The 25,857-nt window shown below is 45.2% G+C and overlaps 1 protein-coding gene across 6 annotated transcripts in view; it reads right to left on the bottom strand.

Annotated features, from left to right (window-relative positions):
• The window catches only part of RBM20 (RNA binding motif protein 20), a 169,146-nt gene that overhangs the window by 28,693 nt on the left and 114,596 nt on the right, over nucleotides 1-25,857 (bottom strand). For all 6 annotated transcript variants that reach the window (XM_045568069.1, XM_045568068.1, XM_045568067.1 and 3 more), the window contains exons 2-7: nucleotides 23,102-24,188; nucleotides 21,686-21,747; nucleotides 19,720-19,811; nucleotides 19,272-19,369; nucleotides 7,658-7,798; nucleotides 5,077-5,208 (exon numbers count right to left, since the gene is read on the bottom strand). In XM_045568069.1, coding sequence (XP_045424025.1) covers nucleotides 5,077-5,208; nucleotides 7,658-7,798; nucleotides 19,272-19,369; nucleotides 19,720-19,811; nucleotides 21,686-21,747; nucleotides 23,102-24,188 — 1,612 coding nt within the window. The remainder of the gene's footprint in view (nucleotides 1-5,076; nucleotides 5,209-7,657; nucleotides 7,799-19,271; nucleotides 19,370-19,719; nucleotides 19,812-21,685; nucleotides 21,748-23,101; nucleotides 24,189-25,857) is intronic.

The following is a 25,857-nucleotide window of genomic DNA, read 5'->3' on the forward strand; positions in this document are numbered from 1 at the left end:
TGGGAGACTCACTTTTTCCACCTATAAAGGTGGCTTAATGAGGCCCATCTGGCATCCACCGGCAGCCTCAGGGCATGGCAGGCTACGCCAATGAAAGTCACAGAGTGCTTGGCCAACACAAAAGGAGCTGCTGGAGAGTCTCATGTCCTCTGACAGCTCCACAGCTGTTTTACATACCTCAAGAGTCCTGGGAAGACGCTGAAACCTTCCAGATGAGCTCAGAATTCATCAGAGTCAGATGCTATCAAAGCAGCCCTGACTGTTTTCAACGTTACCCGGCTTCCAGCCTCTACATCTTCTCTCACCCTGCTCCTTCTGCCTGGAAACCCTCTCTCTGTGTAGCTAATTCGCCCCTTCTTCACGGCCCTGCTCAGGAATCTCTCTTTTTAACACACCTAAGTCACACTGCCTTTTGCCACTGAACTTCTAGTAGCTCCTGTCCTTATGCACTATTGTTTAAATTTTGTATGATTTTGCACAAGAACAGCTTGTCCCCCAGTTAGAGAATACACTCTCCCCAAGTAAGGACCATGTCTCCTATGCACTGTAACTATTAGTACCATGTCTCACATAGAGAAGACCCTCCATCATTAATTCACCCATTTAATCTTCCTAACTGAGAGCATCATGGGCCACTCACAAGACTAATTCCCAGGGCGAGCGGTCCTCTCTGCAGCTAGGAGGCTGGAAAGACCAGTAGCTCTGAAACCAGGCCCTCTGTCCCCAGAACTGCCTGGGAATTTCAGTCCTACCCCAAACCTACTGAATGAGAAGCTCTGAGTAAGAGGACCCAAAAACTCTTGATGATTCTCTGATGCAGTGACTGGGAATACTGGTTTAAATTTTTCCAAGATCCCTTCTGCATGGAAGACATTATGATTTTGTACTTTTTGGAGAAGTCGCTATAGAACAACCCAGAAAAGATTCTAATCTTCTTGTCCAGGTCTACAGGAAGAAAAACGCTCACTTTTTAGATTTTTTAGATTTTCTCTTTTTCATTCATTCTGCATATTTATCAAACATCTATTATGTGAAAAGCTCTGCCCCAAATACCTTGATGAATAGAACCCCTGCCACAAAAAAAAGGCGCATGGGGGGATACAAGATACATGCATGAGGAAATATTCAAGATAAGAGATGAAAAATACCTTAAAATGTCTCTTTTCTCTCCTTGCACTTTGCCTGGTAAGCAAAAGGTAAAGTTAGAGGAGAAAGAGCATCAAAATTTCTCTCTACCTCTGCCAATCCTGGTGGGACCCGACGTGGTGACCCCTCTGGCCCAAAGATAAACGTGGACACGGTGTTTGCCATCTACCTCCCCAGCAGCCAAGTTCCCTCCTTCTGGTAGCAGCTGCTCCTCCCCAATCTTGCTCCAGGTCTGGGTGAGTCTCCATCCGTGGCTCTCAAGATATAGCAGGCGGTACAGGCCCAGCCGGTCACAGCACGGCCCACCCCTGGCCACAGAGGTTGGTTCAGGGACGTGTGCATGTGCTAAGCTAGTCCAATTTGTAGGGACTTCTAGAAAAACTCTGGCTCTCGTTGAAGGAAATGGAAGGATAAAAAGCCACAGTTTTTTAGTTATATGGCCATCGTGCCACCTAGAGGAGAGAGCCAGGGGCTGCTAAGGCCCACCTCAGGGAGCCCCCAGTAAACAGAGCCACGAGGGTGGAAGACAGAGTGGAGAGAAAACAGGTCCGAATGATATCATCTGGGCCCTGAATCCAGCTGTACCTGCAACCAGTGCTACTCCTGGACTTTTCATTTACATGAGCGGATAAGTTCCTTTTTTTAACTTAAGCCAATATGCTTAATTGAGATGAATTTCTGTTACTTGCAGAGAGAGTCATAGCTGATTCATATCAACATAGGGACCAGAAAGCATGTGCTACTATGTAGTGGAAACATGTTTTAAGATGCTTTCATGTTATTCCATGTGACCTTCACAATGACCCTAAGAGGCAGTGTGACACCTTATGGAGCAGAAAACCCATACTAAGACCAGAAAACAATGTGTTCTAGACTCTTTCTATTTGAAGTGTGCTCTGAGGACCAGTAGCATCAGTTGGAAATGCAGAATCACAGCGCCGCCCTAGACGTACTGGATCGGAAGCTGCATTTTAAGAAGAGCCCCAAGTGATTTGCACACGTATTGAAGCTCAAGAAACCCTGTTAGGATACTATCTCTGCTGCTTCCTGACTACATAAGCAGATTACCTGATTTCTCTCCGTTTTTTCACATGGACAATGGAAATCATGATAACACACTACAATGACGCAGATACAGTGAAAAACCCCAACAGGGCCAGGTTTTAATCACCTTTTTTCCAGTAACCAAATATGATCCTGGACAAATTACTGATGCACTTCTGTTAGCCTCAGTTTCCTTATCTGTAAAATTGAAATAATAATACCTGTCTGACAGGACTGACGTCAAAATTAAAGTAGTTAATATATGTAAAGTGCTTGGTACTCACCCCAGAGTACAAGGACACAATTAAAGGTACACATTATTGTTATTATTGTTGTACTCTTATAATTACTGCTACGCACCTACAGGGTAGGGTGATTATGAGACTTAAAAGATAGTGTTTGAAAAAAATGCTTAAAGCCAAAGAATGCAAGGTATAGTCCTTTCCTGATCTGGCAACTGGGGTTCACAGAGGTTAAGCAACTTGTCCAAGCTCACCAAAGCAGGAATGGGCAGGCGCTAGGTTGGCATCAGCACCTTCCAATCTGACATAGGTCACAGGATGGTTGTTGATGGATCTATGTTTACGTGTTTTTCCTTCCACCAGACCAAGTTCCTCACGAGCTTGCTACCTCTATATCCACGGCACCTGGCCCAGTTCCACCCACAGTGGGCTCTCAGTGAACATTTGCTGAATGCGAACTTGACTATCTGACCTCTGTAACCCATGGTTTTTGCACCACCCCAAACCATCCCCCTTGGCAAAGTATTACTATGCCTTGATACTTTAAGAAGCTGATTAGTGCTGTTTATCCTAATTAGAAACTTACAACAACGTCTCATTTGGAGACCAAAGCTCCACTGGGAACTCAAAGCATAAACTCAATTCTAGCTCCCAGGGGAGAATCCAGGAGAACAGGAATTTTAGCTAGGTACAGAATGGGGCGGGATCTTTTACTTGTCTGAGAGAAGCAATATGCTTTCATTAGAGAGAGAAAGAAAAAAAGCTAGGTTCTGCCTGAAGCAGAACTGTTGGCAAAGGAACTTCAGAGGCAATAATGCAAGCAAAGCAGAATCAGGACTTTGGCAACTGGCTGACATAGTACCAATCTACATATATAGACTTGTCAGAATACTAGTCCTAGTTAGAAACAATCACTGAGCCTTTGTCTTCTGACTCCAACCTTGAAGGCAGATTAAAGACTATGAGTCTTGAACAAAACGGACCCCAAGTAAATGTGGAATGAGCTGAAGTGAACTGGAAAAATCTCTATTAAATGAGACAGAAGAAAGCACAAAATAAGTGGGTAGATTTAAACATAACTATAGCATTAATTACAATAAATCCAAATGTACTAAGTGCTCCAGTTAAGAGAATGCCTACAAACCAATAGGAAGACACAATGTCAAAGAAAAGCATGGACAAATGACTTGAAAAGAAACTTCCCACCAAAGAATATCTAGATGGAATAACCAATAAACATAAGAAAAGGTGCCCAATTTCAATGAGTAATCAGGAAAATAAAAAATAAAACCATGATAAACCATTATACTCTCTCCAGACAGGCAAAAATTAAAAAGTCAGACAAGACAAAGTGTTTGCAAGAATCTGGACCATTGAAAACTCTCATATACTATACTAGTAGTAGTATAAATTTGGGACAACTAATTTTGGAAAGAGCTTGCTATCATCTAGTAAAGTTGAGGGTAAGCATGCCTTACGACTCAGCAATTCCAATCCTAGTTATTTATGTACCTCCAGTTATATGTTCCTGTGCATGGGTACCAGGATAACATGTTTGAAAGGGTTCATATTAGCATTCTCCCTAATATCCTAAAAGTGGAAGCCATCCAAATGTCCATCAACAATAGAATGGATAAACTGTATAGCCATACAACATAAATTTACATAACAATGAAAAGAAATAGACATACCCAACAACATGGATGACATAATGTTGAATGAAAGAAGCAAGATCTGTAAGAACACAGTGTGATTCCATTCATACAAAGTTCAAAACCAGGCAAAACTAAACGATAATGGTTAGGGAGGCACATATAGGGGGTAGAACTATAAGGAAAAGCACAGAAATGGTATTCTTCCAAGTCAGGAGAGCAGAGAGGGAGGCCTGAGCATGGGGAGGGATTCACAGGGGCTTCTGCATGCTGTCTGTATTCTAGTTCTTGACTTTGATGGTAGTTTTACGGTATTTATGAGATCTCACCTATTATGACTTTTTAAATCTTATAATATATAATTATCCACTTTCTGTATGTATGTTATACTTCACAATAAAACAAAAAAGCAGCAAAGCAAAGAAAGAAGTGTAGACAAGCTAAAACAAAAACAAAGCCCGGTTTGGAATAATCTAAATTTACCCGTAAGTTCTGACAGTGGCCAACTGAGTCAAGTGCTGCTTAGAAGGACTTCTATGGGGCTGGCTTAAGACATAAATACGGAGAGGAGAGAACAAGAGATATAGTGGGTTAACAGAGGACAAAAAACTTACTGAAGGCCTGTATAGGTAGGCAAAGAGGTTGTATTCAGGTGTTTACGTCTGGAACTCTCACTACTGAGAAGCAACCACCTTTCCCTTCTGATTTCCTCCTTCAAGACTTTCCCTGTAAACATCTTCCCCTGGAAAATCTTCCTCAGCTGCCAGGTAGTCTCGAGCATCCCTTTGCATTTTGCATTTACCTCAACGAGCACTTTGCTTGCCATGTTGTGATGGTTCGCCTTCCCAAGTGATATCCTCAAAGGCAGTGAGGAATTTCTAAATCTTTTCCTGTCCTCTCCTTCCCACCAGCACTTAAGCCAGTACCTGACAAGTAAGAAAAACTCAGCTGGTGCTTGTTGAATGGCTGCATGAAGGAGAGAATGCTTTTACCTTTAGCTGTAATTCCTTGTATCTCTTGGACATCCGAATGAGCAACTTCTCACCATTGATCACAGCAGATTTCTCTTGATAATACTGGACCATTGCCTGGGCAGCTTCTGTGTAAGCCATCTCTAAAAAGGCCTAAGAAAGAAAGGAAGGGACACATATTGGACTTGACTTTAATGCTCCTAAATAAAACTCAGTACAAGGTATGATTCCATGTATATATAAGTTCAAGAACAGACAAAACTAATAAATGATGATAGAAGTTAGAGCGGAGCTTCCCTCTGGGGTGGGTGGGGTGGGGTACTGACTGTGAAGGGGCATAAGGAAACCTTCTGACCTTCTAGAAATGGTCTATGTCTCGGCCTGGGTGTTAATATGGCTGTACACATGTAAAAAATTAAAGGAGTTGTACACTTAAGATTAGTGTACTTTACATACTGTAGAGTTATGTATTTCACACTTCAATGCAAAGGGAAAAATAATCAGTACAAGGAAGAGATCTCTTTGATTTCATCTGTTCAAAGAGAACTTTTTATTAACTTCACCAAAAGAGCTCATTATAAGATGGCCCCTCTCCTGATCCTCATGGTTATAAAACATTATTCTTAATTATTATGTCCATCCCACGCTACATCATGCTATGGAAGCCCCTCCAGGATGGGAGGGTGCATGAACCCACTGATCCCAGAGGGAGCTGTTGCACGTGTAGCCTTGGCCTGACCCCCTACAAAACTTGCTGTTGGGTGGTGGTGACAGCAAGAGACAGGACTACCAGCCTTGGTTATGTGCTCTCTCACTTTCCCTATAAAGAAAGAAATATACTCAAAAACTCAGGGACTCACAAATTCCTAGGCTTGAACGAGGGTCATGTCGTGAGTTAAAGAGAAAGGAAAACACCTGGTTATGTTTCCACACAGTATCTTTCTTATTTACTTAACTGTTCTGATAAAACACTTACAGAGAAATGGGCTTTTCCATTCCATCTACGTCTACAGGGAGTTTCCAAATAGACCGTTTTGACTGACCTGTCAGTTACCCCAGTAGCTGCTATGGCAAATTTGTTGCTGTCATTGTTTCTTAGATTTGTTTGGTTTGCGCCATACTGACGATGTACTGATTCTGGCCCCTGTCTGTCGAGAGGGAAACGTGGTCTGTCACAGGGGAGCCCTAATCTGAGCCCTTAACTCTCCCATTTCCTTGAACTGAATGGACTAAACAAGCTCATTCCTCCTCCTTCCTCCATATTTAGTTCTGAATTTCAGATGCACGGCTTTTCTCCATGTTGTCACAGTCTATGGCTTTTCTCCATGTTGTCACAGTCTATGGCAGAAGTGTGGGCGACTAAGAAGTCAAGATTCTTTAGGGTTTCATGTCAAATTCTGCCAGCTTTCTTAAGTGCCTCTTTCTTGATATAAACATTTTAGCACCTCCGGCTCTCACCTGTCAAATGGGAATAATACTACTCTAAGGAATCTCACTGCATTAATGTTGCAAGCTGAATTTTGCACATTTACCCAGGATAGAATTTCTGAGCAGTAGGAAAGAGACTGAGTAGTCTATCCCAGGTTGATGGAGGGAGACCACTGGTGATCTGATGTAGCTTTGAGTCTCCAAAGTTTATGCCTTAATTAAGAAAAGAATTCCTCCTGTGCCTGCTCCTCTGATTCATAAAGTAAAAAAATATATACATATTTTGGACCGAGTCTTGCTCTGTTGTCCAGGTTAGAGTGCCATGGCATCAGCCTGGCTCACAGCAACCTCAAACTCCTGGGCTCAAGTGATCCTCCTGCCTCAGCATCCCCAGTAGCTAGAACTACAGGCGAGTGCCACCATGCCTGGCTAATTTTTTTCTATTTTTAGTTGACAAGCTAATTTTTTTCCTCTATTTTTAGTAGAAACAGGGTCTTGCTCTCACTCAGGCTAGTCTTGAACTCCTGAGCTCAAGCAATTCTCCCTCCTTGGGCTTCCAGAGTGCTAGGATTATAGGCATGAGCCACCATGCCTAGCCTAAGTAAAAATATTTTTGAAAATATTTTGATTTCTGACCACTGGGAGTATAAAATCCCCCTCTGACTTTAAAAATGAAGACAAACATATTTAGTCTCCACTTGCTCTCCTGCTGGGAGATCCATGGGCCTCACCCACTGACACCATGGACCAGTAAAAGTACCCAGTCCCCGGTTCTTGGCTGGCTCAAAATATAGGCCATCAGATATGATAAGCTTAGAAGATAAGACTATAGCATTAGCTCAGGGGGCTGGCAACACAGTGAACAGACTCAAGTCCATAGGTTTCTATTTGGGGGGCCAATTAGCTTTTTTATGTTAACGAGCACCTCATTCCAAAGCACCTCCCCTCACCTCTAGGCAACTCACAAAGGCCTGTGCCCATCACAAGAAGGGTAGGGTGAAACAAGGAGAAACAAAACATCACCAACAAAAACCTCTGTGCCATGCTAACAGAAGGCCAGCTATGTATCACCTCTTTGTGTTAAGAATAGCTTCTTTTTAAAAAATTATATAATTCCCTTTCACCAATGTGTGGTCTATCCCAAACATACTGGAGCGAAAGGGCCCCAACCTACCTGATTAGTCGACTTCATAAGGATGTAATTAGTGACCTTTCCAAAGGGCAGCCCCAGGTTAATGACGTCATTCTCAGTGCAGCTTCCTTCAGGGAGATTGCAGATGTGCACCACACGGCCGGCACCTTTCCGCTGCGCAAACTAGTGGGAACAAAGAGCAGTGGCTGGTCTTCAAAAGACAGTTCCCTCTTCTCCTCTATTCCAGACATTGCTAATGGCTAATGGCAGATAGTGATCGCAAAGCTGTAATTTACAATATTAACGACGAAAAGGAATCCATTCACAGACGCACAAAAATACCAATTTTATGCCATCTCTTCACAAAAAAAGATTCATAATTTTTTTTTGAGACAAGATCTTGCTCTGTCACCCAGGCTGCAGTGCACATAATAATATTTTTAATAAGCAATAATATCCAGGGCCGTGCAGGATAGGAGGAGGTGGGCATATTCCTATGTTGCCAGTGGAAGGTTGAAAAACTACAACCTTTTGAGAATATACTTTAGCAACATTAAATAATACTTAAAATATACACAGCCTATGATCCTGCCATCTCACCTTTGGAAGTCTATCCTATAGAAATAAAAGCACCAATATGTAAAGCACCGACATATACAGGAACATTTATTGCAATCATTTGAGGTGGCAAAAAATTTTGGAAACAGCCTGAATGTCCAACAATAGACGAATATTTAAGTAAATGATGGATCAAGCATACAATGGAAAACTACCTAGCCATTGCAAGCAGGAGGTAAATGTGCTGATACGGAATAATTTTTAAGACAGATTACGTTAAACACAGGTTGCCAAGGAAATAGTATGTGTACTATGATCCCATTTTTGGAAAACAAAACAAAACAAAACAAAAACATATGGGAAAGAAATAGATAAAGCAAGTGTTAAAATTTTGACAGTTATTGGAACTGGGTGAAGGGTATACAGTGGTTAATTGTACTAGTCTCTACTGTTCTGTAGTTTGAGTTTTTTTTGCAATAAAAAATGCTATCAGCACAGACAGAGATAGGCATGGAGCATACACATCAACCTGTCAGTGCTGGTCATCTTCAGAGGAACAGAATGGGAAGGGAGTAAGAAGAGATACACTGAGCCTTTTTCATATATTCCTCATATTGCCCAACTTACAATTTTTAAAAATTACAATAAAGAAAAAAGAACATAGAAAAGTTTGTGGGAATCTAATACATAAGCATTGTCATTTACAAGTAACAACCTGTGGTCTGGGGCAGTGGTTTGCAAAACATTTTTAGCTTGAAATCCTTTCTCCAAATAAAGCTTGCTCACTAGCCCAGTATATTCGACAAATAAAAGAGGAGCTGTTCTATTCAAATCTTGGGGTCCAACACCCTGGTGCCCCCCACCTGTCTGTCCCAAAGGCCCCATTAAGGAACACAATTTGGAAGCTGAGACCTGACCCTAATCAAAGCTCCTGGAAGGAGGAAGTGTGTCTGGTTTGTGCAAACCTTAATCAGTCTGGAATCTCCGGGAGGTTCAAGAATTAGTAACTATAGGCTAATCCAATGTGGAAGAGAAGGATGCAATTTTCCAAACCTGAAACACATTCTATAATAATAGCACAGCCTACATTTGCATAATCACCATTTTCTATGATAAAGTGAACTTCAACATCTAATTACATTTGATGTGGGTCTGACCCTGCTAAGGTAATGCAGGGAGGAAGTCTGAGGTCTCTTCGCAAACAAGAGCTAATACTTGGGTAATTCTACCATGAAAAGCCCTCATTTGTGTCATCTGGGGCTGTAAACAATTAGAGCCAATAAGAGTTTCCCTTTATGGTTCAGCCCTGAACTGCAGAAATCCAAGTGCCCCTTTCAGACACCCCGTGTGCAATGCTCAGAGGTTAAGCACTTTCCCAAAGGGGAGCAAGGGTTCGGTGTGTGGCTCAGGCAGCTCCCCAGAGCACCCCCTCACCTAAAGTGCAAATGGACTGTCCATAAGCTGGGGGACTTGGAGCTGCCTAGCAAGGCTGAGCCCTTCTGCGGGGGTGACTGGAGGAGGGCTGTTTGAGGCAGTATTTTTGCCTCCTGTTAGGGTGAGTGGTTCACATACAGATGCAGACACAGCTGAGCTTTCAAATAGGGCTGGTCCCGAGTTTATCACAAGGAGGGCCGAGGCCAGGCACTCTGCCAGGTCTCCTCTTAGCAGGGCACGTTTTTGCGCCATGTGACTCTGCTGTGGTTGGTCTGGGCTAATGTGTGCTTGCTTGGATGGCAGAGCAGACATGCGGCGGTTCTGGGTCCATTCCACTCCTGGCCTGTCCAGTTGCTTAGTGACCGGGCACGAGGACCAGCGCCTCTCTCATTCTCTCCTCCAGACTCAAGAGGCTTTTATCTGAGCGCAGCACAGCAACTGCTGCTGCTGGGCAGTGGAATACGCCTCCCAAAGAATAAACCCCCTGGCAGCCGCCAGCCACCAAAGAACAGAAGTATTCATGCTGTAGACGTCATTACCAAAAGCACTCAAATGAGTGAGTCTAGTTAAGGTTTTCACTCAAATTATAACAATACCTTTCTTGAGTGCTTTCTTCCCCAAGATGCTAATCAGAAATAGAAATCGGATTGTATTGATGCTCTTGTTGTCATTTATTAAGATAATCCTGAGATTTTTAGTTTTCTTCCAGTTAATATTAATTTGGAGGTTTCCAACTAGTGACCTGCAAGTGGGTAATAGCAGTACCAAGCTATTGATCCCTCGGGCTGAAGGCCAAGGGTGACCAGGACCAGCTTCTTCAGTTTAACCGGTTTACTTCAGTGGATCATTTTCTAAGTGAGCCATGAAATGAAAACCTTGAGAGTCACAGATCTGGAGAATCTTTGTGTTAATAGTTTCCTTTGTGATGTGTCTGGCCGCAGGGCATGTGGTAAATCCTATCTAGTTAGAAAGAAATTAATTTTTATGTGTTATATTCTTTTGCCATTATTTTATTTAGGATAGTCTGGTCAAATTATTTTCTGCCATTGATCTAAAATAAAATATCTTTTTGTTGTCATCAAACTCAATTTAGGCTCAAAACCATATTTGATTCACAAAAGGTGTATTCTGTTCTATTCTTGAAATGGATTATATAAACATGGCTATTATGTGCCCTGTGCCCTATGGGAGATGTGAATGGTAACGGAGAGAGGGATGGGGGGTGAGGTCCCTGGGTGGCACATCTAGAGTGAAGTTTGTACCTTGGGGACACAACCCTGAGTGCTTTTGAATAAGCCGTGTGATGCTCTATAGTAATTCACACAACCTGGGTTGTCTAATAAGCCTTTAAGTGTCTTTGAAGGTAATGATTTCACAGGGAGGATGGGGATAAGTTTATTTTTGACATTCAAAAACCCAAGTTGAGATCACATTTTGAGTTTCTTTACTGATGTGGTAACCTGGTGTTAAGTTAAACTAAATTTGGCCTGAGGATGCCTCGGTACTGTGAGTCCTTACATAATGGCCTGCAATCTAACTTAGTACATAAACTAACTGAAAGCCTAACTCAGGAGTACACTTTTGTAACAAATAGCTGAGTCTCAGCCAGTCACAGCAGCTGAGCTTCAGGCCATCACCGGCAGCCAACTCATCAGACAGACGGTGTTCAAATAAGGCAAATGCAACAAGGAGGGGCAACCAACCAAGCTGTTTCTGCACCTCACCTCCGTTCTCGTCCTTAATGCTGCCTACGTGGCGGAGCGGAGCTCTCTGGCCTCTTCTCGTTCTGAGGGCTGCCAGATTCACAAATCGCTCTTTGCTCAATCAAGTCTGTTAAATTTAATTCGTCTAAGTTTTTCTTTTAACACTGATTAGATCTTAGGCTGATCAGAAAGTCTAATTGGTGCATCTGTGTCTTTCATTAATAAAAATGGGTCACTCGTTAAAATACTCATTAATACAAGTACTCTGGCAGATAAAATCTTTCCAAACACAGAATGTAGGCCAGTGGTTGCTTGGGGTAGCAGTAAATGATGAAAGCGGATTTGGGGTACAAAAAGCTTAGGACTTCCTAGTGGAAAAAGAACATCAGCCTGGAAGCCAGAAGACCTGGGTTGGTTCACACCCCAGCTCATCCACCGATAATGTACATAACAGGGACAAACTAGTTTCCCCTTCTGGGCCTTAGTTTCCCAATGTCTGCAATGAGGGAGGTGACCTATATGTCTATAATCCTTTCCAGATGTAAAATATCTATGCTTATATGGCTCTAAGTTTTAAAATTCCACTCCTCCCAGAAGTCTTGCCAAGCTAAACCCTAAGATCCAGGATAATGATAACTTTCCCTAAATGTGCTCAGCATAAACAGGAAACCCATGTCTTTCCCACTCCCTGCCCCAATGAATGTAATGTCTGTCCTCCCTCTCTGTGTGATCGGCTATTTAACTGTGCATCCATTCACAAGCATGTTCACCTTTCAGATGTGCTCGTCTGTGCTGGTGGTGGTCTCATCTTTACTGAAGATGAGCTCCAAGCAGCCAGCCCCTTATTTATGAATAATTCTGCTGCCATGGTGCCCAGCAAGAGTTGAGATGATACACAAACGAACTAAAGACACATAGGCCTGGTACCTCTCCGAGAGCAGACTCAGATCAAGCTTTCTAGTTTAACAGGCACCAGGGTCAGGGCAGTAGGAGAATCAGACAGACCCCAAGTCTATGTCTCTGCTCCCCCCGTGACTAGCTGTGGGCCAGTTGCTGACTTACTCCAAGCCCCAGTTTGTTTGTCTGTAAAACAGGGAGAATAAAAGCTGATTCCAGGCCGGGCGCGGTGGCTCACGCCTGTAATCCTAGCACTCTGGGAGGCCAAGGCAGGTGGATCACTCGAGGTCAGGAGTTCGAGACCAGCCTGAGCGAGACCCCATCTCTACTAAAAATAGAAAGAAATTATATGGCCAACTAAAAATCTATATAGAAAAAATTAGCCCGGCATAGTGGCGCATGCCTGTAGTCCCAGCTACTCGGGAGGCTGAGGCAGTAGGATCGCTTAAGCCGAAGAGTCTGAGGTTGCTGTGAGCTAGGCTGACGCCACGGCACTCATTCTAGCCTGGGCAACAAAGCGAGACTCTGTCTCAAAAAAAAAAAGCTGATTCCACAGGACTGTTGAGAAGATGAAATGCCACAATGTATGTAAGGTGCCTGCTACAATGGCTGGCATCCAGCAGGTGCCTAAAATAAATGTTTATCTCCTTCTTTCCTCCAACAGTTCAAAGATATGCTATACTGATCCTGGATTGGGAAAACAAAAATATTGCTGTGATTATGAACCAGAAAATCTGTGTTCTTAGTAAGTTCATGCCAAAAGAGAGGTGAAAAGGTACAGCATCTCCAACTTACACTCAGATGATGATTTAGAGGAAAATGCATAGCTGACTAGACAGATAGACAGACAGATAATAGATGAGAAAGAGAATGATAAAGTAAGTGGGGCAAAATGTAAAGGAGTAGTGAATCTGAGAAAAATTATATGGGAGTTCTTATTACCTTTCCTGTAAGTTTGAAATATATTAAAACTTACCCAAAAATAAATTTTAAAAGATGTGCTCTGGGACAGAAGAGCAGATCGAGGTGTTGATGGGCTCTCCCTGCTCAGCTCCCAGGAGGCACACGTGTGACAGATGCACTTGAAACTTTCCAGCCCAAGGTCAAATCTCTAAGAGAGCGAAGGTGCAGGGGTTGCAACCAAAGCCCTAATTACCAGCCTCCAGGGACAAGCATCCTTTCTCAGTCTGGGGGGAGGCTGCAGCCTGCCTGCAGGCCAGCACTGACCTCGAATGGCCCCATGAGGGATCAGGAGCCTAGACTGGTCCATTTTCACAGGCTGGGACCACTCATTTAAAACCAGATGCTGCAGCTTCTAATGGTTCATATGGCTGGGTCCCAGACCTCTTAACTCACTCACAAATCTTTTATAGATGGGTGGAAATGCAAAAGGAACAAACAGACCTGTCTGTATATGAGGATTCTGAGACCTTTCAATGCCCTTTGGTGCACGTAGGAACAGGCTGTGCAGGTGAGTTCAAAGAAGAGGCCCAAGTTCAAATAACTCAGAGTTGCAATAAAAATTTGGCTTGGGGCAATATAGGCCTGTGGGGTGAGAAAAGTTTCTCAAAGTGCTTCCTAGTGCTACGAAGTGTAGATTTGATCTTCAATAAACCATTCCTGTGCTCCGGCCTGATCGCTCTCGGATATGACCTAATTTCATCGGGCACAGACTCCGTGGGCCTCTGCTGGTTTTGTGCTAAACCCACCTGAGGAAAGACACGGACAAATGTTTATTCCTCATGATGTTGATTTTGAACATATGATGCAGATAGCAGATGGGTGTGGATTTCATAGCTATGGATCTTGGTTTAAGTGGAGGGTAGGCAAAGATGCCTTTACTGATACTTTCAAATATTTTATAGAGTATATTAGCTTTGACTTAGAGTGAATTTACTTTTATTGGAGCCAGGATTGCCTATGAAACTTGGGTAGTTCACCTGCCCAGCAACTTCGACATGTCTGTAAACTTTAGAGTCATGAAATGTTAAAGCTTCAAGGTCATCCAGTCCACACTTATCACTGTATCTGAGGACACTGAAGCCTGGGAGAAGTTAAGAAACTTAATCTGTGGTCAATTAAACAGTGGCAGATTTGTGATTAAAACTCAGGTCCCACTAAAAAATCTATCAATCACAGACTTGATAACTTGAGGTAAATACAATAAATGATGTTACAAAATAAGATATGGCTTTATGTTCTGATGTGGAAAGATGTCAGAAATCAATTAAAATATGTATGTTATGTAGAGTAAAATATGTAACTTATGTTAAGTAGAAAAAAAACCAAATTGTATCACATTATATATGGCATTATCTGATTTTTGCAAAAAAATATACTTTTACTAATGAAACATGCACACATACACTAGAGAGAGATATATTTATAGCAAAAGACATTTGCCATTAGTTTTCTCTGCAAAGTTGGATTTTCTGTTTTTTAAATTTCTATACTGTTAGAATTTCTTCAAACAATGTTTGTACTGCTTTTGCAACAAGAAAAAAGAATGAAGATTTGTAAAAAGAAAAGAAAAAACCCAGAAAACAAAACCTACCCAGATCTCCTGTCTCCCGCTCTTTGCTCTCTTTGAAAAGCACAAGGCGGCCTCTGCTGAGGGGACAGGAGCAACGACAGAGCTGGAACGGCGGGGGGAGGGGGTGCAGCAGATGCCACATCAATTACTGCTCCTCATGCTCAAAGAGGTCAGGAGAGCAGAGTGCTCTGAGCCAGGGACTCGGAAGGCCAGGGCAGGCAGACAGATGTTCTAGAAACAGCCGGCAATCTGGGGGCAACCTATGACTTAAACCTCTGGTCTCCCACAAACAGTTGTTTCCCTGAGCCTCAGTTTCCTTTTTTATACAAATTCCCAGACATGCAGGGTCCTGGTGAGAAAGAAACCATAAAAACGATGTGTGTTGTCCCAGGCCAGGGAGACCCATCCGTGGCACTGGTACTAAATAAACTCCAAGGTGGCTGGGAAAACTGCAAGGCGGTTTTATGGGGACACTCACAGGCAAAGTGCATCTCGGGCAGGGACAAGAAAACTATTTACAGCCTGAGAGGCCCCAAGGCCCCTTCCAGAAACCTGATTACTCTGTTTATGACGCCTCCGGCAGCTCAAGAGAAAGAGCCTCAGCTCAGTCAGATGGCAGGGGCTTAAGTGAAAGTGAACACCCTTCTCCAGGGACCCTGGGGTGAGATGGGAGGGGCTGGGTGTCAGGCCTGTCCCTAACACTGGGGACAGACACAAATTACCCCACCACCGGCAGACACGGCACGCAACTGTCAGTTCAGTGTCCCCTCGCTGTCAAAAATAAACACAGTGATGAAAGACGCAGACTCTAGCAGAGCTGAGACAAATTTAAATGCAGCCAAGCAAGGCTGTTGGCGAGAAAGGCTTGGTGGTGGTGGTAGATGGTTTATGTGGTTGTTTTAGATTTTGTGGCAGTTCAGATACGTTCTGAAGGCTCATTCCCAGATCTCTGTGTCACTTTGGTTTCCTGCTTAAAATCAGGGAGCTTTATTTTTATTTTATTTTTTTAGAGATAGGGTCTAGCTCTGTCGCCCAGGCTTAAGTGCAGTGGGGTGACCTCAGCTCACTGCAGCCTCAAACTCTTGGGCTCATGGCATCCTCCTGCCTCAGCCTTCCGAGTAGCTAGGCCTACAGGCACATACCACCACACTTTGCTAATTTAAAAAAAAAAAAAAATTTGTGGTTACAGGGTCTTGCTGTGTTGCCCAGGCTGGTCTCAAACTTCTGGCCTCCAATGATCCACCCACCTCCGCTTCCCAAAGCACTGGGATTACAGGCGTGCACCACGGCACTGCGCCTAATTATTTTTTTGGAGATAGGATCTTGCTCTGCTGCCCTTGCTAGAGTGCAGCGGTGCAATCATAGCTCACTGAAACCTCGAACTCCAAACAGGGAGCTTTAGAAGCAGCAACTGCTCTTTGCTCCACAAACGTTAACGATCTCACAGTGCTGGAGTCCTGGGTGTTCCTGGTTTTACTCAACAAAATGTGTTTCTGAAAAGATTCACGTAGATGGAGTCAGACAGAGAAAGCGCTGGCACAGGACTGGAATCCACTTGTGGAGGAAACCGCAGCAAAACCCTCTTAGAATCTCTGTCGGAGGTGGAAGGGGGGTAATACGGAAATTTCATTCTCCTCATTTTTTGTTTTCTGTTTGAAATTTCACACCAAGCAGAAGTTTTATAAGAAACAAGAGAAATGTATATGCAAAAGGACTCACTGGGCACTCACTGGAGCTTGGCCAGGTATCCTTTGGGAACAGAGTAATCACCCCTTGATGTTTCTCTTTATCTTTGGAGGTCAGTATTTGTAGGCAGAAAACAAAATAAATGACTTCTCTGAGGGACTCTCCTGTTACATACACAAAGGAGCCTTGCACAGTATTTTTCAATAGTGGATTAATCAGTTCTTTATTTCTCAATTTGTCTTCAAATGTCAATATTTTTGCATTTCAGGTTTTCCTAAAGAGAAATCCACCTGCATTCAGTCCCATCTGCCAGAAATGGCAGGCACAGGCCCAGAATCTGACAGAAGAATGTGAACGAGCATCGAGCCGCTGGGAATGCAGGCCCTGGCTGGGGCAGGCTCTGTCCTTGTCCCCCAGATGTCCCTGGGAAGGCTAGTGTGACCAGTAAGACTCCATGGCACTTATAATGACAAAACCAGTTCAATGATGCTTCTCCCCTTCCCTGGGGTCTGTGGAAAATGTTTAGAGATTCTGTTTAGAGAAACATCAGCGTTCATCTTGGGAGATGCTGTCTGGGTGCAGAAGAATTTGGATGCCGGGTGTGACTGGCCTCTTCATCTTGCTCCATGGTTGCCCAAGGCCAGAGAAGTTCCTGCCACCCCCGAGGCAGCCTCAGAACCTCCTCGGCAGCTTGTGGGGTAGGAGTAGGGCAGGTGAGAGGGACTTAACTGAAGAGAAAAATCACATCAAGGAAGAGACCCCTGGGAGCCTCAGAGAGGGGCAGTATGGCTTAGCGGTTACAAGTGAGGTCTGCAGAGCCAGGCTGCCTGGGTTCAAATCCCACATCTCTACTTGCCACTGGGTGACCTTACACAAGCTAAGTCTCTCCAGGCCTCAGCGAGCATAATGTGCATTCCTCATGATCTTGATTTTGAACATATTATGCAGACAGCTGATGGGTGTGGGTTTCATAGCTATGGATCTTGGCTTACATTGGAGGGTAGGCAAAGATACTGTTATTGATACTGTTACAGAGTATATTAGCTGTGACTTAGAGTGAACAGTATCTGCCCATGGGTTTGTCTGGAGGATGAAATGAGTTAATACAGTACTAAAATGCTGAGAACACCAGCAAGCACTACATAAATGTTGGCTATTGTTATTATTATCCTACAATGTCCGGGGCTCTCCATCTCCTGTTAGCTCCCAGTGCAGAAAGCAGAATGTTTACCTTCCAAAGTCATTCTCTGGGGCACTGTTGTCCCCAGGTAAAGAAACAGAGCCTCAGAGAAGTGACTTGCCTAAAGGAACAGAGCTGATGTCTCCAGAATTAGGACTTGAACTTAGGTCCCTTGACTCCAAGTCCACAGAAAGGGGTCTTTGGTTCCCTGGGCAGCAGGAAGGTGAGGATGAGGTGTGGAACAGACCACAGAGTTGCTCTGCCTGTGTCTGTCCTCCTGTCATCCAGCCCCCTTTATAAAGGGACCCAGTGGACGTCAGCCCTTCCTGTGCCCAGAACCCAGGACGGATTGAATACACAGGCTCTGGCTCCAGCCCCTTGGCCCCCCAATCCAGAGCCTGGGGTGGGGTCTCAGGGCGGGGTTGCAGGCACAGAGGTGGCTCCATGGCCCACAGTATGTGGAGACAGGCCCTGTGCGGGAGAGTCCAGCACACCCCATCAGGACACAGGGTCATGTCGTCAGGAGTCTGACCTCAAAGACAAAGGACAGGCCACTGAAACTAGCCATCCCAGTCTCCTGGGACTGACCCAAAGCTGCCACTGCCGTGGAGGCATGGCTCTGAGTGGGGAGAGTGCAGAGAGGGAAACCACAAAATTCTCCTTCACCAAAACGTGAGGATCTAGACTGGTGCTCTCTCTAGAAGCTCTTCTCCTACTTGAATCACAAATACACAGACACGAATAAATAGAAGCTTTGGACGAGACAGGCCTCACGTCTTGTCATGAACCTCCTTGCCCCTCCTCTCACTCCCCAGGACTTAAAAGCTGCAGTTCACAGCTTGTTCATCCAACCGTTTCTGCACCCACACGTGCAGGCCTGCTCTCCTGAGCTTGTGCTCGCTCGCGGCAGGGGAGAGAGGCTGCAGCTGCTCACATTACGAATCAAATCAGAAAAATACAGGTACAGGCAAAAGCACACAAGCAGGTGCCTCCAGCAGGGTCCAGCCAAATGCATTTTGTCTTCTAATCGGTTTTGTCTCTCACTCCCCTTCCTCGTGCCCAGGGAGAAGAGAAGCCAGATTGGGGGGTGGGGGAGCTCCACGCAGTGGGAAAACAATGCAAACCAAAGACAGAGGAAGGGAGCTGTCACAGCCGGTGAAAAAGGAGAGATGAAGCTTTAGCAGTTCTAGGGGACTAAAGTGCACATTATAGAGAGAGAGAGAGAGAACAAAACTAAAAAACAAACAAAAATACTATATAGCACCAACCATTTCCCCAAGGGGCCAACAGATGCTACTGGTACATAGTTCTTACTTTCAAATACACTTTCTGGTTCAAGTTTCAAAATTACACTCTCATGGGAAATAGTCCACTTCAATATAACATCAAAAAATCTCAAACAAACAATGTAAAAGCACAAACTTTTTTTCCCCAAACCAGTGCTGAATGCTAGAAAGGCTCTGAACGCCTTCGATTTTAAGAATTCATGTCAGCTTTTTTTATCTGTGTTTCAACACCAGCTAGACTGAATGAAACCATCTCCACCGCCGTCTGGGGACGTTTTTCTGAATGACACATTTGTGTCCCCTCTCGGCCCAGACACGGCAGGTGATACGAATGCTTTGAGGACAACAACGACAATGAATAAAATGCTTCTATACTCACATTTGTCCCCGTGGAAGCCAAAGGAAACGTGGGACTTGACTGAGCAAATGACCTCGCTGGAATGGCTGCGTACGGCGTTCCGAGGTTTGAGGCGTAATCTAGCGGATGGATGGACAGAGCAGGTGAATCCCCAGCTACTGACAGCACCTTCAACAGTCATTACTAGGACATAAGGGGCAAGGGAAAGCTGACAATTTTCCCGGCATATTTATTAGTGGTCGGCGAGATCACACCTCTCCACGTGCTGGTAATCAGCAAAGCTTTATGTCTAAAACGTCTCAGGGAATGCTGATGGGCCCAGACAGCAGGCCCAAGTTTAGTGTCTTGGGATCTGTTTGCTCTACATGTGCATGAGAAGGACACATCGGGGAAGTCCTGGTTATTAAAGACAGGACATCACAGGCCTGTGGGAAGCCGATTTCCGCTGCAAGCTCTGACCAGCGCTCACCTTCGTTGCCAGCAGGGCTGTAAACGGCTGTGCTGTTGGGAGAGGCACACAGTGCTCCCTCCGCCGAACCAAGGATACACCGCACGCCAGCGCTGGAGGGGGTGACAGAGGGAAACCAGCTCCTTAATAACTTAAACAAAGAATTGCCACATGACCCAGAAGTTTCACTCTTAAGCACAGGCCTCAAAATAGTGGAAAACAGGTGTTCCAACAAACACAGTACGCGAATGTTCACAGCAGTGCTATTCCCAATAGTCAAAAGGTGGAAGTAATCCAAATGTCCATCCAAAGACGAATGGATAAACAAAACGTGCTCTATACACATAACAGAATATTATTCAGCCATAAAAAGGTTGTACATGTTACAGCATGGATGCAAGTTTTGTACTTATGCTGTTAAAAAAAAAATGCGAGTCACAAAAGGCCACGTATTATATGATTCCATTTACAGAAATGTCCAGAAGAGGCAAATCCATAGAGACAAAAAGCGGACTGGTGGTTGCCAGGGGCTGGGGGAGTGACTGCTTAATGGGTACACGGTTTGCTTTCGAGGTCATGAAAATGTTCTAGAACTAGACAGTGGTAACATTTGCACAATCTTGTGAATGTGCTAAATGCCACTGAATTGTACTCTTTAAAATGGTCAAAATGGTTGAATCCTATGTGAATTTTACCACAATTTAAAAAAGGCAGAAAAGGGAGGCCTTTTAAAAAATATTTTTATTTGTGATAAAATACACTTAAAAACTACCATCCTAACCATTTTTAAGTGTACGGTTCAGTGGCATTAAGGACATTCATGTCATTGTGCAACCAACACCACCATCCATCTCCAGAATTCTTTCCATCTTGCAAAACTAAAACTCTGTACTCATTAAAATCTAACTCCCATTCCCCCTCCCTCATCCTCTGATAACCTCTATTCTACTTTCTACCTCTGTGAATTTGCCTACTCTAGGTAGCTCATATAAGTGGAATTGTACAGTATTCGTTCTTGTGTGACTGGCTTATTTTGCTCAGCATAATGTCCTCAAATTTATCCATGTTGTAGCACATGTCAGAATTTCCTTTCTTTTTAAGGCTGAGTAATATTCCGTTGTATGGATAGACCACGTTTTGCTTATCCATTCATCTGTGGATGGACATTTGGCTTGCTTCCATTATTTAGCTGTTGTAAATAACAAAGGGAGTCCTTTTGAATGCACCCATTTCAAAACACCTAACCCCAGTCATCCATTCTACACTCTGAGCCAGGCACCCCCTTTTCCACCCCCAGTGTCTGTTCTCAGCATGGCATCCAGGGTCTCCCGTTCCATGGAGCCTGCACACACCCCTCCCTTTGCTGAACACTTCACTGGCTCCAATCACACTCAAAGCAAAAGTGAAAGTCTTCACAGGAAGCCCAAGTGCTCAGGATCTGGGCCCTGGGACTTTGCTGGTTCCTCTGCTCCATCCTCCTGCCCTGGTCATGCTGAATCTTGCATGAATGACAATGACCTGGGCATCCTAGGTCCACACCAACTGCAGGACCTTCAAACTTTCTGTTCAACTGGTGGGATACATCTCCCCCAGACAGCCAGAGGCTCACTGCACCCCTCCTGAAGTGTCCCCAGTGAGGTCTCTCCCAATCACCCTATTTAAAATGCAAGGACAAGCCCCCAAGCATGCACACACACACACACACACACACACACACACACTCACACATGTGCATTCTTCCTGCCTTGCCCCAATGTTTTCTCCTTAGCGCTTACTACCAGGAATCTTATTAACATCTAATTTACTTGCTCATTTTGCTTATCATCTGTCTGGTCCCCATTAAGCATAAGCTCCTGAGGACAGGGACTTTGCCTGTTTTGTTCTCTGCTGTTTCCCCAGCACTGAGAAGAGAGCATGACACACAGTAGGTGCCCAGCGAATATTTGTCGAGTGCATGCATGAGCCTGTTCTCCTGGACAGCACTTACTTTTCAGAGAAGACCAGGCATTTCTGAGCGTGCAGCTTCCCTTTCACATGCAGCTCCCAGTCCTAGGTCAGAAAGAAAGAAAAATGACCAAAGTAGAATTGAGTCGTGGAAAGGTGAAGGATGAGCACGGAGTACCCAGAAGTTGACCAACCCTGCGGATGCATCTCCCTCTCCCGGCTCCTCTCCCTCCCAGGCTCCTCCCCTGCTCCTGCCTGGCCATCCAGCCTCACTCCACCAGGCCCTCATCGGCACACCTGGTGCCCGTCTTGAACAGGAGCCCAGACCCACAAGTCGGGTTCCCTCTTCCCTTGTCAGTGGACTGTTGGACCCACCACCCACCTCCCACTCCCTCCCCTCTCCCCGAGGAAGACCCCCACCCCTTTCTATATCCAGCTGGGAGAATCTGGCAGGTGAACTCAGTGATTTATAAAACCTTAGAAAAGGCTCATGAGAGACAAAACCCTTGGGCATCTCTCAGGGCCAGCCAGTTCCCCTGGAGACTGGAGGTGAGAGGGCGTGTCCCACCTGAGTCACAGGGCTGCACTTGGACATGTGACCCAAGCAGAAGTGGATGACACGCTCTGGTGTGACTCCCCACTAAACAAGCGCCCTTGGACGGGACGGGAGTTGGGAGACGCAGGCCCTGGAAAGGTCAGACCCACATCTGAATCTTCACTTGGCCACTTCCCAGCTAGGGCCTCAGTTTTCTCATCCGCAAAATGAAAATAAAAATAGTATCTACCTCATATGAGTTACTGCTGGCACACAGAAAAGGGTTTAAAATATGTTGGTTATGATAATTATTATTGCTTCAGAATATTTCAGTGTAACAGCAATACATTTTTGGGGGAAAATTGTACTATAAAGAGCCTTTGTTTGCAGCAGCTCAAAGCATTTTGCAACCACAGGGAAGGTGTTAGGAGGCTCTACCTCCACCTTGTAGATGGGGAAGGTGAGATCCTCTGTAATAATTTGGTCCCAGTTGAGAATTATTCTCTTGCCCTTGATCCAAAATTCTGCTGTTTTTGCCTTTCAAACTTAGCACAGTATATGTACTCAAGGACAGTGGCTTCCGGGCATACCAGGGAGGACAATCCCTCCAAGGAAACTTGGGCTCCTGAGCCCCTTCTCTGCAACCCAGGTGGGGGTCTTTGCTTCCCCATCTGGTCTCAGCTTTCTCACCTACAGAAAGTGGGTAAGAATCTCTAACTTGCCGCAAAGCAAGGGACAGGGCCTGATACATTTCTGAAAGTCCTTTGGGTACTAATACTATGATTTTCATCAAGAAATACTGATGGCAAAATTCTGCTACCCAAACGTGACAGTTCCTCACCCGTGAGCAGCGAGAGTTGGGGTGTGCGGGGAAGCCCACCCAGGCTCTTCGCTGTGGCTGCAAGCCCTTCCTGGATGACTCACCTTCAAATCAAACACCTTCTTGTCGCAGATGCTACAGACGTGGGGCAGGTGGAGGGGGGCCACGCCGTGAAGGTCATTCAGCTCCTGAACCTGCAGGGGCCGCACGGAGAGCATTGCCTGCTCCTCCTTGGCCCGCCGCCGGGCGCTGCTGAAGCCCTGCTTGCTGTTGTTAAGCCGACCCCCAAAGGAAGGAGGGGTCCTGTCTGGGGTGGGTTCCTCGGGGTTGTACAGCTCGTAGGGCTGGCCAGGGGGTGGAGGCCACAGGTTGGGGCCTGCTGTGAGATCAGGCTTGCTCTGGCCAGAGAATCCGTGGGGGCTGTCCCACGGGCCGTCTGCACCCTGCAGCAGCGGCCCCACTTCCCTTTTCAAGCCCCCGGCCTGCTCAGCTGGAAATCCGCCTGCCACATGCGACCCTTGGGAGTTGGGTCCGTAGAAGTCTTTGGAAAAGGCAGCTTGGCCATCTTGCCCCGTGTGGCTGTAGTGCCCTTCGTAAGTCACATTGCCTGAAGTCGAGGCAGAGGCTGGCAGGAAGCTGGGCTGACCGTCTGTTTCAGAGCCGTACGTCTGGCCGGAGTTGGCTTTGCTGTACTCGTAGAATCCCGCTGGAGCTGGCGCGGGCCCCGTCTTGCCAATGCCCAAGATGACTGCTGGCTGGCCAGGGGCCTGAGGCATTACCCCGCTGAAAGGATGCATCACCATGGCACTGGGGGGCTGGCTGGGAAGGCTCATGGAGGGTCCTGGGCCCCGTGTCTGGCCGGGGGATGAAAAGGCAATTGCATTAGAGGGAAACCGGGTGCTGGGTATGGTCGCAGCATGTTGGGGTACCCCGGTGTGGCCGTGGGGGCTACTGATCACAGACGGATGCCTCAGCTGGTTGAAGAGAGGCTGGGACATGGCCACTTTGGAGAGGACTTGGTTCAGGACCGTGGCGGCCGCAGTGTTGTTGGTGACAGCTGTCTGTGCCAACTTCAGCCGGTGGAGGGTGAGCTGGGCTTGCAGTTGAGCCAGCTGGAGACTGGCAGGCGAAGGAAGGAGAGGGTTCGGGTTACCAACCGAGAACGGGTTCTTGTCCAGGAGCTTGGCGGCACTGCAAGCAGACAGAGGGCTAGATGCACAGCGGGTTTTCAAAAGGGGGGGATGGCGCACGGGACGGTCTTTTGGCTATCTGTGGTCCCCCCCCCATAAATAAGACCCTCCCACACAGGTCCCACAGACAAGCGAGCCTGCAAAACCTTGTGCATATACATATACACTAAAAAAGAAAACGGGCTACTAGAAAAATTATATGACAGAATGTTCAATCTCACTGGTAATTAGAAATACAAACTAAATCCATTAGAAACAAATATTTGCCTAGCAAAATAGCAATTTTTTTTTAAATACCAGCACTTAGTGTTGGAGAGATAAAGTAGAATAGACACAATGTCAATGATACTCTTAACTCATACAGCTTCATTAAAATGCATTCATTATAGTCATATTCTTTGACCCAATAATTCAATTCTATAAATCTAACCTAAGAAAATGAGCTAAAATGCAGACAAAACTTGATACCCAAAGATGTTTACTACTGCATTATTTAGGAGTCCACAGCTGAAGATTACAAATATCCAACTACGGGGGGGCTAGGATTTGAAGTGAGTAAATTATAATATATCAACATAATGAAATATTAAGTAACCATCTACTATTGGTGTTTAAATTTCTACTTAATAATTTAACATTAAGACGCAGAGAATATACCCAGCACCAAGCTTGAGAGAGAAAACCTTCCAGCACACTAAATCCCGGTTGGCTACCTGCTCTCCCCCACCCGCCACCAGCCCCATCACTGCCCATGGTAAACACTATCTTGAATTTGGTAAAGTCACTGTTTACAAAAAACAAAAACAAAAACAAAAAAACCCTAAACAAGAAACCACTCTAGGCCGGGCGCGGGGGCTCAGGCCTCTAACCCTAGTACTCTGGGAGGCCGAGGCAGGAGGATCGCTTGAGGTCAGGAGTGCAAGACCCCGTCTCTACTAAAAAATAGAAAGAAATTATCTGGACAACTAAAAAAATATATATAGAAAAAATCAGCCGGGCATGGTGGCGCATGCCTATCGTCCCAGCGACTCGGGAGGCTGAGGCAGTTGGATCGCTTAAGCCCAGGAGTTTGAGGTTGCTGTGAGCTAGGCTGACGCCACAGCACTCTAGCCAGGGCAAAAAGAGCAAGACTCTGTCTCAAAAAAAAAAAAAAAAGAAAGAAACCACTCTAATGACATGAGAAAATCTATATTCTCCAATGCTCAGTGAAAAAAGTAGACTTCAAAATTGCTTGCACAGTGAATTGTGTGTATATCTGTGCCAAACACATTTTAATCCCTGTCCTCATTTCACGTCCAAAAGCAATAAAAATTAGGTTCCTGTCTGAATAAAGAAATAAACAAACTCAGTTTCTCCTATTCTCTTCCAACATAGATCACTTCTCACACCAGATGTGCGTGGGTTTTTTTCACCACACACCAAGCAAGCCATCAGCTCTGCAGCGGACCCCAGCTGGGTGTCTTCCAGTTCAATTCCGACACTATCTACCTGGAGGTAGCACCAGATCCCACAGGTTGAGGGCTCAGTCCCCCAAGACTGTCCCCCACTTCAGATGCCAATCACAAACCCCACATTGTTCTGCCTGTGTTTCTCATTGACCAGCTATAAATCTAGGTTAAACTATTAATAATTTGCTAGAGCGTCTCACAGAACTCAGAGAGACACACATT

This window comes from Lemur catta, chromosome 14 (genome assembly GCF_020740605.2).
Source record: "Lemur catta isolate mLemCat1 chromosome 14, mLemCat1.pri, whole genome shotgun sequence".
In the NCBI taxonomy this organism is placed as follows: Eukaryota; Metazoa; Chordata; class Mammalia; order Primates; family Lemuridae; genus Lemur; species Lemur catta.